The following is a 12,048-nucleotide window of genomic DNA, read 5'->3' as shown; positions in this document are numbered from 1 at the left end:
CAGATATGTATAACATCTAAAAAGGCTTCCAGACGGTTCATGCTTGCTCGGGGTGTCAACATCAGACTCATAAACAGTCGGAAATACAGAATATTTTTTCATTCATTATTATTTGATGTCAAGGCCATGTGTATAATATTTTCAAATTTATTATTTTAGTTTTGCACATAATATATTGAATATCAGCTACACTAAGGAAGAATTTGCTTGACTATGATTGTTATTTCATGTTTGTTTATTTGTTTGTTTAATTGTTTGTTTGTTTGTTTGTTTAGATGTAAAATGATTATTTCATGCATTGTCATTATTAATTTTGTTGTAGTTCATTTCGGGGGATGTTTGCTTGTACTTAGCATGATGGCAAAATTTGGGTGATAAATGTTAAGAATTCTAAGGAAATGTCCGATTACATTCATTAAATCATACACCAGTTTCCACATGACCATTTACAAAGTCAAATTGAATTACCTACATAGCTAAAGTTTAACTATGCTATCCTGCAACATGAACTGTATGTTTGCAAAAACCTTATTTAAAATAACCAATCTCTTATTTTTGTTTTACAAGTATTGTAGCGACAAATGTTTCGGAAATACATAGATGTGTCGATTGCATTGTTGTATAATTATGCCTGACGCGATTTCAAATGCTTAGAAGTATAATAACGAAGACCGACAGTCCTGAGTGATTGATTAATTACAATGCAATTGAACAATAAAACATGCATTACTATACTATTAATAATGCAAGAAAAACTGGTATCTATTTCCATTCCTACATGCTAATAAAATACAAAATTGATAAACAAAAATATGTCAGACTGCAATGTGCGCAAAAGATTTTTCTGGGTGTTATATTAAGCAGTCGTTTCTAAGCTGTGTATAGATATCATGTCATTAAGCGCTTGTGTTTGTTTGATAAGGGAAAAGTGTGAAGCGTGTTAGAATAATGTTAAAACGTATTTTATGCATTAAGATTGGCCATATTTCATGTAATTTATATCAATCAGTGGTCGCTTTTATATATCTTTTATGACTATTTTTATTTTTTGTTGTCGTTGTTTTCCCAAAATTCAAAAGAATTTATAGGAAATGTTTTGAAAAGAAAAGGAATAATTAGGGAAAATTTAAAACCCAATTTTTTTTTTGTAATTTTGTATGAAAAATTTTTAATTTAAATGTGCTTTTTTATAACGCTTTATTGTAACAATTAACATTTTTTACGCAAATTTAATATAATAAAATAAAATTGAAAAAAAAAAAAAGAATTAAGGCAAAAATTTTTAGGTTTTTTTCCCCAGAAATTTTTTGGGTGAAAAATTTATATTTAATTGTTTAAAACAAAAAAAACCCATCTAGAAAAGAAAAAGATAAAAGCAAAATTTAATGAACGGGGTTCTTTTAAAACCCGGGTCTTGAATCTTTTTATAAAATAAAGCACAATTCTAAAATGTTAAAATAGTTCCCATTTTATAAAAATTTTAAAAATATGTTTAGCCTAATTATTTTGTCTGGGAACATTTGTAATTATTATTTGTATCTGCATTCTTTTTTTTTATTCCTGGGTTTCTGATAAATTCTAAGCTTTTGTTTAACTGTTCTTTTCATGCTTACCTGTTAAGTATTGTAATATATGTTAATTTATTTAGTTCCCATATTTATTACATGTAAAAAGGTATACTGTTAATTTTGCCATTACCAAATTGTTGGCGTAAACGTCGGCATTTATGTTAATTTTGGCATATTTTCATTTTTAATCATTTACTTCAAAACTAACAAGCTATTCTATTGAAACTTTATACATGCATTTGGAAGCCACATCCATTTTAGATGTAAAAAAAACTTAAAGATCTAGGCCACTGGGAACTGTAAAAACCAAACTTAAAACAAGGCCAAAACAAGCATTGACCTTAGAACAATGTATGTAGGCGTCCTTTTATAAATTACACATCTTACATTCATTTTCATGCGAATAGGTCAAAGGTCATTGTCACTTAATTTTGGATGATCTATATCTAAACACGAAATAAGCTTAAAGTAACATGTTTCAGAGGCCCGGTCATGATAAAAAATATTAAAAACAACAGTTATAAGAATTGTGAGGCTTTAACTCAGGACTTTAGAAAATTAACTAAAATGGCAGACTTTGTGTGGTTGTGCTTGTACTTAAGAGATTATTTAAAAGTGCAAAATATCTCACGTTCCTTATCACCGGCTTCAATGGTACTCAACTATCAAAGTGCTGGAATCAATAATCCCGAAGGACCAGAAAATATAAAACAACAAAATATCCTATGCTTTAGGCTTTAAGGGCATATATTCAACAAAATTCCAACTAAACCATTAAGTTTTGAAAATTAATTTTAATTCTTTTTGGGGTATCATTTTATATTATAGTATGGACTTGAAGGAAAAAGAATGACCGCTTGCTTTTCTTTGTTTCAGTCAGAACCTTACCAAAAGATTGTTTTTAGTTATTCTAAAGATTATCTCTTACCTTTTAATGCTCCTTTGATATATAAAGAACCATAGCTTGTTTACGTCTATAATATACATTGACACACTGTTAAACTATTATTTAAAGCTGACCATCATCGTTTCAATTACCATTTATTTTTAAAAAGTAAGCGGCTATGCACATGCTTTTACTTTCTAATTAGTTTTATATGTCTTGTTGTTGATTTTTATCTTAACATATAAAATACCAGACACGTGTATTAAAGGAAGTGCATATATACTGTATACTGCTTATTATAATAAAGAAGTAAAAAAGTACACTGTTTGTATTTATTCTGTTAACTAACTAGTCTTTCAAGTATAAACAATAGTCGTTCCCGTATCTTCAACTTCCAAAATTAGTTTGTCCACTTTGTCTTTTTGTTCTGATGCCACGAGCCAGACTGACCTATATGGAATAATAAATGATAATCTATTTAAACGGTACATAATGCCTCGGAAACAAATAAATATTTACTTCTTACGAAAGGGCAAACATGAGTTTTTAAAATTTTAGATAATGGTTTAAAAGCAAGATAAATACTAATTACACAAAGAAACTAGCATTTGAATGTGCTTTTTTGTAAAAAAGAATCAAAATGTAAACAAAGAAGTAATTTGGTTTCCATACAAAACATAAAAAGCCAAAAAAAAGGAAGCAAAAGTTTATTCATGTAAATTACCAATAATTATCTTTTTATGAACTGTAACAGGAGACCAAGAATGAAAACTTTTTTGAGAAATAGAAATATAAGCATTTCTTGAAGTATATATGGCCTTCAAATGTAAGTATACTCCTGGATGCGTTATTGGCAGTAAGAAATGTGTTAGTCTACCTTTCCCGATAGAAACGGATAACACTTTGTTTAGTCTGTAAAATAGAAATAATGTGTAGCTTTTACTTCAATAACAACATTTTAAGAAATTCTAGGTCCAAAATATTAAGTGTAATATAGGTACAAATACTCTGATATAATTATCTGGTATTGAAATAGATAAGATATTGATATTTTTATCATTTTTAACCTTAGTTTAAACAAAACGTTGGGGGTTTTGCTGTGAAAAAACGAGACTCTGGAAATAAAACAGACGGCTAATCTGATAAGATCATATAATGATTTTTATTGTAACATCACGTCGTTCGAACCCTGAAAGTTCGTTGGTTATATTTTATAAGGTGCGTAAAAAAAATTGCTTTAACCTTTATTTATGAAATTTCTTTCAATTGGTTTAAAGTCAGCGTATCCTTTATCCTGCCAGTATGACATACTTACTTCTTTATTATTTCTATTTTTTTCAATACTGCAGATTACTCAGAGTATATGTTAACACAGCTTAGATGATTTCTTTTTTCTTTTTTTGTAGTCTACTTTTTAATTTATGATTCCGTAAATTTCTTTAAATATGTTTATCATATCTTGTTCTGTAATGTATATTTCTCATATCAAAGACAATTACTGCACTAAAAAACGCAATAATGACGTTATTACGCAATTAAACTTATTTTTAAGTGACAAACGTAACAGTTCTTGTACCTTGAACCCCTGACAAAACACTCGCTCAAACATATTTCAAGTGCCTTAAAAAGAGAATTTGAAGGACAATTATGAGTTGACAAATCTAACTTCATCTATTCAAACGACTCTTAATATATTTCCTTGCAACAGGAAACACTTTAAGGGCTTACTTACTTAAAGTAATTAAACAATAATCACATTTATTCTTTGGATTGTTATTTCATTTTCGGTGTCAATTTGTCTTCCAAGTATAGTATATATTCATATAAATATGCGTGGATATCATTTTTAATATAACAGACAGTCCCAATAAGACAATTATTCTCTGTAGTGGACGTGTGTGTAAGACGCTTGAAGTTGTTGAAATATCTCTTCCTGTCCTGCTTTATATAAAATTAGGGGAAACATAAACAGAAATCTTTATATTATAATATTTAATGCTGTTAAACTTGTTTATTGAAAATGCTAGTTGTGATCACAATTGGCTCTAAAAACGTGACATTTTAAGTAGTTCAAAATGCACAAAATGGATGAAAATTAGGTATCATATTTTCATATTATGTCTTGGAAATAAGATAATTCTTAAATGAGTTAAAAATGACCAATGTTATTTCAATTCTAACAAGGCAAAATAAGGTAGATCACTAAGTAAACGCTAGTTTTATTTTAAACATATTTATTCCCGAAAGTATATATAATGTACATACAAATAAAAAACAAACAAAACAGTTTTACACAATGGAAAAGGATGAGAATGAAAGACAAGTCTTATAGAATACTTCTACTTTGGCGAACTATATGGTTTGTCTTAAATAAGTTTATAGTTAGTATATACTAGACAAGGGAATAAGTATTAATTATACACAGATAAAAATATATATTTATATATAAACTTATATAGAATAGATTAACTACAAGTAGATGTCTAAAATGTAAGAATATATATAAAAGAAGAAAACAAAATAGTGGGAAAGGGAAGGAAGAGGGTGAGGGAGGAATATAGTCTCAATAAGAATGGATCTAAGTAAATCTTTTCGTTTTTTCTATATAATTTTGTACATTTGTAAATATAATAACGTTGTCCTGGTATGTAAGAGATGGGCCACCATAGAGAAGTTTATGAAGGTTTATGCTGAAGTCTTCCAAGTTAAGGAGGAGTGTTCTGCGGACGGCATCGTATGCACAGCACTCGAAAAAGAAATGTTGGGTAGTTTCAAACACTAGTTTTCAAGCGGATATTACTTCCGGTGCCGATTTTCGTATAACAAATACAGTGTGATTATCAAAATTAAACACACCATTTAATAACGTCAAGGTTAACACAATCGGACACTTACAATCGCAACTTCTTGGCATTTTCCGTCAGAATTCGTACACAATATTATGATGAGACTAAGGGAAAACTGTACTTCGGACTAATTTTCGCTATGAAGTTGAATCATGTAAAGAAGTTTTTTTTAAACGTTGACTAAATAAAGTAAATTTTAAGACACATATTCATCTATTTGATGCTTTAATGCATTTAGAAAATAATATTGCAAAAGACATACATATTGGAGATTTTGAATTTGGTTATTGCCATAGGAATATTCTTTGATTATAATTGTAATGCACTCGCTTTTGAAATATATGTTTATATACACTCGTTATTCATTATGCCAAGATTACAGTCTGTCTTTTTACATTAAAAGTAGCATGGTATTTTCAATGCATCAAGTGATTTTTTGTAGTCGACGAGGTGGTTCCGAATGAAGTGTAGGTAGACGGATAAAGTCTGTGTTGATATTGAAAGAATTACTATTATAATCTATATGAATATCAATCAATCAAAAGGGACTTATTTCGACTGGTGCCATTTTGATAACCCGAAACATGCTCATGCAAAAGTGTCATTAACTGGTATCTCTATAAGTAATAGTAAAATTTCCTTTTGTCTTATCAATACATCATTATTTTAAAGGAATTTGCTACCGGTGTTTATATGTACACGATGTATGTTCTATAACTGCGACTAATACACAGATAGTACTGTGCTAGAGTTGTTACGCTTTGTGGTGTCCGTCGCCGAGTGTTAACGTTCGTTGACTTTAAGCCAGTTAGCCATCTTCGCTGTGGAATCGAGTCTCGCCAGGGAATTTGATGATTTCATTGCAGGAAGCTATCAAGCTAGCTTGCAGAGCGTCGGTAATTCAAGTCAGGTGCCGTTTCGTGCCTAAAAAACATGCACGGAGAGGTACCTGAGGTCTTCTTATACCAGTAGATTTTGCAAGGTCGAACTATGACATTTAAATCGTCACTTACTATATGTGATATTTTTACGTTGGAAAACTTATTTTAGAGTTATAAGCAAAGCACGAATATGTTTCTTTGTGCAAATAGCTCGATGTAATATCGCTCCTCAAAAGACTAAAACACCAATGAGGCACAAAACGCTTTTTTCCAATCAGATTATCTTGATATCGCCATTACTCGTAGTGTTAATAAAAAAATAATAAAAAGGTGTTGAAAAGTGTTTATCTTTATACATGAAACAAACTTTGTAAATAATCATTTCAACTTTACGTGATTATTTATCTATTTATTTATTTATCTATTTACTTATTCATACCAGTTTTATTGAATATTCACATACTCAAGGAAATTTAAAAAGTCGTTTTTGTTTTGTTATTCATTATTATTCATTTATCGTTTATTCATTTAATATTATTTATTTATTTTTATTTATATATTCCTTTATTTATTTATCTATTTATTTATTTCATTTCATTTCATTTTTATACCATTTTATGCAAGTTCCATATTCACGGAAATTCACGAGGGCGAGTCTTATTTCTTTATTTCTCTTTATCTGAAAATGCTCCCAAATTATGTGATTGGTTTACATCGTCAGTTAAAGTGTGAACCCGTTCGATTTTGGAGAGTATTTGGAGAGCTTATCAAAACACCTTCTAGTTGCTGATTAAATAGTATATCTTTATGAAGTTTGTTTTCAATAAAGAACAAAAACAAAAATATAAAAATTTATTGTAACAAGACAAAATATTTTAATTCAAACTGAATGACAAGATGTATAGCTTGTTATGGGCTAAAGTTTACATCAGCACACTGATTAACTATTTCGGTATGATTTGCAAAATGTGTAGCCTCATCAGTCACATGATTATCAAGGTGGTATTCTACTTACTGACACTCAAGTGGACATTAAAATTAATAGGGTTTGAACTGGTATTAACGCATATCGTATGTCAAACAAATGAATCAATTAAAAACATGCAAAATTGTAAATTGTTTAAAAGAAATCAAAAATGCTCCAAACTTTTTGTGTGTACATTGTACACATGTTTTTATGCTTACGATTTTGACATTAAGATTGTGTTCATTTATCATGTGCAAATATACAATAAATTCTTATCAAGGTTATGTATCTAATATTTCAAGTATGTACAACAGTCACACCAGCGTCCTCAACTTCTTTAATTAGCTTGTCCATTTTGGCGTTCTGCTCTGGTGTTAACTTCTCATGCCATGTGCCAGGCCGACCTGAATTATAAAAAAGAATAATAATTAATATCCAACATTTTAATTTCTTTACATGGTACTTACTGTGAAAAAGCAAAAGAAGTGTCATTATAATACAATTATAAGCCTTTTGCCAGGATTCAAAATAAAATGGCTAACCATGAAAGTCTTTACTTTAAATTGCAACACTTTTGAACACCACCCCACTCCCTCTCCTCTCCCTCCTACCAGCCGAAATGTCGGCGGGAAATACGGTAAAAGTCTCAGTCAGTCCGTTTGCCCTGCAGTATATCCATTCTTTTACGGAGCATACTTTCAAAAAAACTATCTTAGGTATAAATTAAATGGCATCTAAAATGTGTACAATGAATAAAACCGTAAACTCTTTATGGAACATTTTGTGTAATTAACATCCCGTATTTAATTTAAAAATCAATTTTTGTCCGGTAGACAAATCCAAAACCATACCGCCGATTGATTAGAAACAAATAAAAAGATAAATGGCAAGAAGTATATTTTCAATAATTAACTGCCTATAACTATTGTTCAAGTGTATCGCATTAAAGGTGGACTATCAAACAGAGAATTTAGTTTCATTATCATTTTTTTCTCGCGTTTATTTAAACCAGGCTTTCCTGCTGAAACTATTTTCTTTTACGTTACCAGTAGCGTAGTTTAATATTTATTCGTGATGCTCAAAATGAGTCATTTGTTTCATTATACACTGTGTGATTGAGCGATACTTCTAATGACTTTTGTCCTTCAACACATATACATGTATGTGTATGACATATTGCTATGAAATGTCAACATACTCCTTTCTCTATTGCTTTATATTATAGACTACAGTCACACCTGTAAATAAAGGTTATCGAAAGGATAGACCAAGCATTGCCTTAATTGGCAAGTGGTCTTTAAATGGAGGTAATTTGTTCTATTTAACTTATAAAGGTATGTCGAAGAGTGATCTTTATTCACATTATTCGGAGTCTTTATCTCACGTTTTATGAAAATCGGTCAATGAGTTGTTGCACTGTACAAAAACTTAGCTTCAAATTGCTTTGCCCTGATTTATATTGAGGTGCACTTTATGTAATGAAAATTGGCTTGGGGTAACCATTTGACTTTTTATTTGAAAGAAAATGCATGAGGACCATGAGCTAAAACAGCATAGATTTTGTTGATGAACCTTGTAAATGGGAAGTACTTACCCCAGTTTGATACAGTTTCTAATATACATGTATTATCAATTACGTATTTAAAACATACTTTAGATATTTTATTGAATTTCTACCTTTATTTATAAAATGACTTTCCTCTGGTTGAAAATCGACATATCCTATATCCTGCCAGTATGAGTAATTAACTTCTTCATTATTCCTCATCTTCTCAATACTACAATGCTCGGCGATGTCCGAAACATCTTTATCTGTTAATGTACGTCCTAGAAATGTGGCTATACGTCTGATTGCGGCAGGCATATCCTGTGAGGATATAAAAATCTAACAATTGCAAATGTTTTCAAGTGAGTATGTCAAATTACAGAATAAAGATCAACAAAAAAGAGCGACATTTTCCGTCGGAAGAAAATCGCACGGCAACCGCGGGGAGGTACCAATAATGCAAGAAAAAGGTCAAAACATTTTCCAACATGTGTCCAATAAAGTCTTGATTAAAAACTTGCATTAGTCACTTATGACAAAGATTTATTTTATTTTGAAAATGTCGATGAATGAATGTTTAGAGTTCATTTCTATAATGTCTGATATAATCAGCTTGTCAAAATATTTTCATTTGCAGGTGGTACAATTATCTTTTAACTTTTGGCTTTCCTTTTGCAATAATAGTAAGAAAACATTTATTTTTAATCAATATATTTAGAATTAAAGCATGAGTATGAACAATTAGTAAGCGATGATAAATATGAATATAATACGTGTATATATTAATTAACTCTATATATCTGATATGATACATATGTCAAGATAACTATATATACAGACTGATACAACAAATGTATTATTAGTATTCATATCTAATGACATACATGTATTTATGTTAAGTAAACGCTTCAATTTCAACGTGTGCATAACATTTATAAACTCACTTTGACAACATCTTCAAATCGGAGAAATAAAAGTTGAGGTGCATCTTTCCTCTCCCAATATCCAAGAACATGCTGCGGCCACGGACATGCATAAGCTAAAAGAATTTTATTTAGAGGCACATTATATAAAGAATTGAGTACATACATGTATGATAGAGTTTTACTCAAGATTGATCATTGGCGTTTGTCATTCTCCTGTTAAATTCGTTATTTTATTACCAAGATATTTTAAATATGATTACAAAGATTAACAAGGAAAGTGAAAGGAAAGATGAACGCAGCCCCGATTAAACCAAGCGACACAAAGTCACTTATACTAAACCCAGCAATACATCAAACAAATGCAAGATAGGGCACAGGGGTAAAGCAAAGATATCAGGTTGCAATTATTAACAATTGATTTTAGGAAAATGTAGGAAACTAAACAAACAAAATTTAAGAATACATACCATTAAAAGGCTACCAGGGATAAGATTCACTTTCATATGTGTATTTCATATTTGTTGTTTGCACTATATTTCATAGATAAAATTAGAAAAGAATAAATATTTCTATTTTTTGTCAAAATGAAAAACTAATTTTGAATGAACACTCTCGATATTTTATAGGTAACTTATAGGAAAATAAAACTTGTTTTGACTGAATCTAAGAATGAAATACCGATACAAAACCTGATATGCCACCATACCTTTGCCAACGACAAAACTGTCAAAGAATCGACCAAACATATTTTCTCCCTCATCAAGTTGATGTGTCCACTTAAATAATTTGAATAGGGAAATAACAGAATCTTTCGGGTTGCGGTACATATAGATTATCTGGAAAAATAACAACATTAATTTTGTTTTGTCTTTTTTCAAAATCGAAGATATACATTTATAAACACGATACGTTAAATATTCTTATATAACAATGTCAATAAGTATAAGTCTCTTTCAGATTATTTCTGGCAAAGGCTGTCTGTTTTTGTGGGTTTTTTGCATGTACATCTTGTAAAATACACGTATACCTAGGGACTTGAATTGAGATAGGATTTTCGTAGATCATTCTAATAAGACCTTATGACGCATTAAACTATATCCCTGTGCAAGCGTTATTTTGCTTCAACTTAATGAATAAGAAGCAAATTTACTAAAATGAAACCTTATTTTTGAAAAGAGTAAAGAAATTCACATAATATTCAAGTTACATTAAAAGTAAATAAGTATTTTCATGTTAAGAACAAATAAACTAAAAAAAAGTAAGACAATGATATTTTTGTATAAGGAAAGTAATATGCAATATTTCCTTAAATAGTTTAAACAAACCTTGAAGAACTTATTCATTTTTAAGCAAGTGTTTGTTCTGGCAAAACTGATCCAGAAATTATGTAGAACAATTAAACTGTGTCAACCACGACAGAAAGTCTCTATTAGATATTTCTTGATATAGTTCAAATTTCTCTCGCTCATACTTGCATGCTTTGGTGACAACTAGAAAAAAGATGTCTAAGTTTGCTGTAGCCTGATCCTGCAAAGTATGCATGTATTCGAAAACAGACCCTTCCATATGTAAAAGTAGTTTATTTGTGTATCACATATGTACCAGAATGCCTTTATATATTAGAAAATCTTATTATGTATAATAAAGTCTACCATATGAGATCTATCTACTGTCTGAAAATTAATCATAAAAGAGATAGGCAAATAAACCAACACCCATTCAATTTTATTGCAGATATCAAATACAAAGAGGAGACAAGACTTAGTCCTATTTACTTCCAGAATGTCCATTAATTTCACAGTCATTTTACCCTTTCCTTCTTATTGGGAAAAATGCTCGTTTTCATTGAAAAGCCTTCTCTTACAAGTTCAAACTATGAAAAATGCTTCAATACTAATGAAACTTGGCACAAATGTTGACTGGACCATAGCCTCTGTAACAGCATGCTCAATCTTAAATTTCCTGTAACATTGGCAACGGGGGACGTCTCAAAATTGCCAAAAAATCACTATTTTGCATTGGGTTTTTTTCCATCAAAACTGATTTCTAATTGCTGCAACTTATCAATGAATTGAGATAGAGGCGTTTCAGCGTTGGTTACACGTTACCGGGGCCATTTTTAGCCTGTCATATGTCCAAAATTTCTTGATGATTAGGGGGACTGCCGCCCCCTGCAAACAACCAAACCTTCTGGGTTAACAAAAAAAAATGAAAACCCTTGGAATTACCCAAAATCTAGTTGTTCCATGTTAACACGTAGCTTTTTACCTAATTTTGGTGAAAAAATGTTGTTTGTGCCATTTTTTTAAAGATAAAACTGTATTTAAGAAACGTAAGTAAGTAACGGTGATTTTGAATTCTGATAAACAAACATTGCGTCTATTGTATAAGCCTAAGCTTTGATTAATTTGATTTTAATGCCAGATAA

General features: G+C 30.1%; 1 protein-coding gene and 1 long non-coding RNA gene across 3 annotated transcripts; both read right to left on the bottom strand.

Moving 5' to 3' along the window:
• Window positions 1-228: 228 nt before the first annotated feature.
• On the bottom strand, window positions 229-1,063 carry LOC132736711 (uncharacterized). Its single transcript, XR_009626617.1, has 2 exons — window positions 757-1,063; window positions 229-468 (listed from the first exon to the last, which is right to left on the bottom strand). It is a non-coding gene; the product is annotated as an uncharacterized LOC132736711 (long non-coding RNA).
• A 6,027-nt stretch (window positions 1,064-7,090) lies between these two features.
• Window positions 7,091-11,731, bottom strand: LOC132736710 (amine sulfotransferase-like). Of its 2 annotated transcripts, none has more exons than XM_060723903.1 (4): window positions 10,327-11,731; window positions 9,639-10,150; window positions 8,826-9,015; window positions 7,091-7,552 (listed from the first exon to the last, which is right to left on the bottom strand). In XM_060723903.1, exons 2-4 carry the CDS (start codon window positions 9,783-9,785, stop codon window positions 7,446-7,448), a joined length of 444 nt encoding a protein of 147 aa, XP_060579886.1. In that variant the 5' UTR covers window positions 9,786-10,150; window positions 10,327-11,731; the 3' UTR covers window positions 7,091-7,445. The 2 variants fall into 2 exon arrangements, with proteins under 2 accessions (XP_060579886.1, XP_060579885.1); XM_060723902.1 differs by having other exon boundaries at window positions 9,639-9,733.
• Between the last annotated feature and the right edge of the window lie 317 nt (window positions 11,732-12,048).

Source organism: Ruditapes philippinarum, unplaced genomic scaffold, assembly GCF_026571515.1.
Source record: "Ruditapes philippinarum isolate M1 unplaced genomic scaffold, ASM2657151v2 ctg16947_1_1_1_1, whole genome shotgun sequence".
Taxonomy (NCBI): Eukaryota; Metazoa; Mollusca; class Bivalvia; order Venerida; family Veneridae; genus Ruditapes; species Ruditapes philippinarum.
This window is presented reverse-complemented; position numbering and strand designations above follow the sequence as displayed.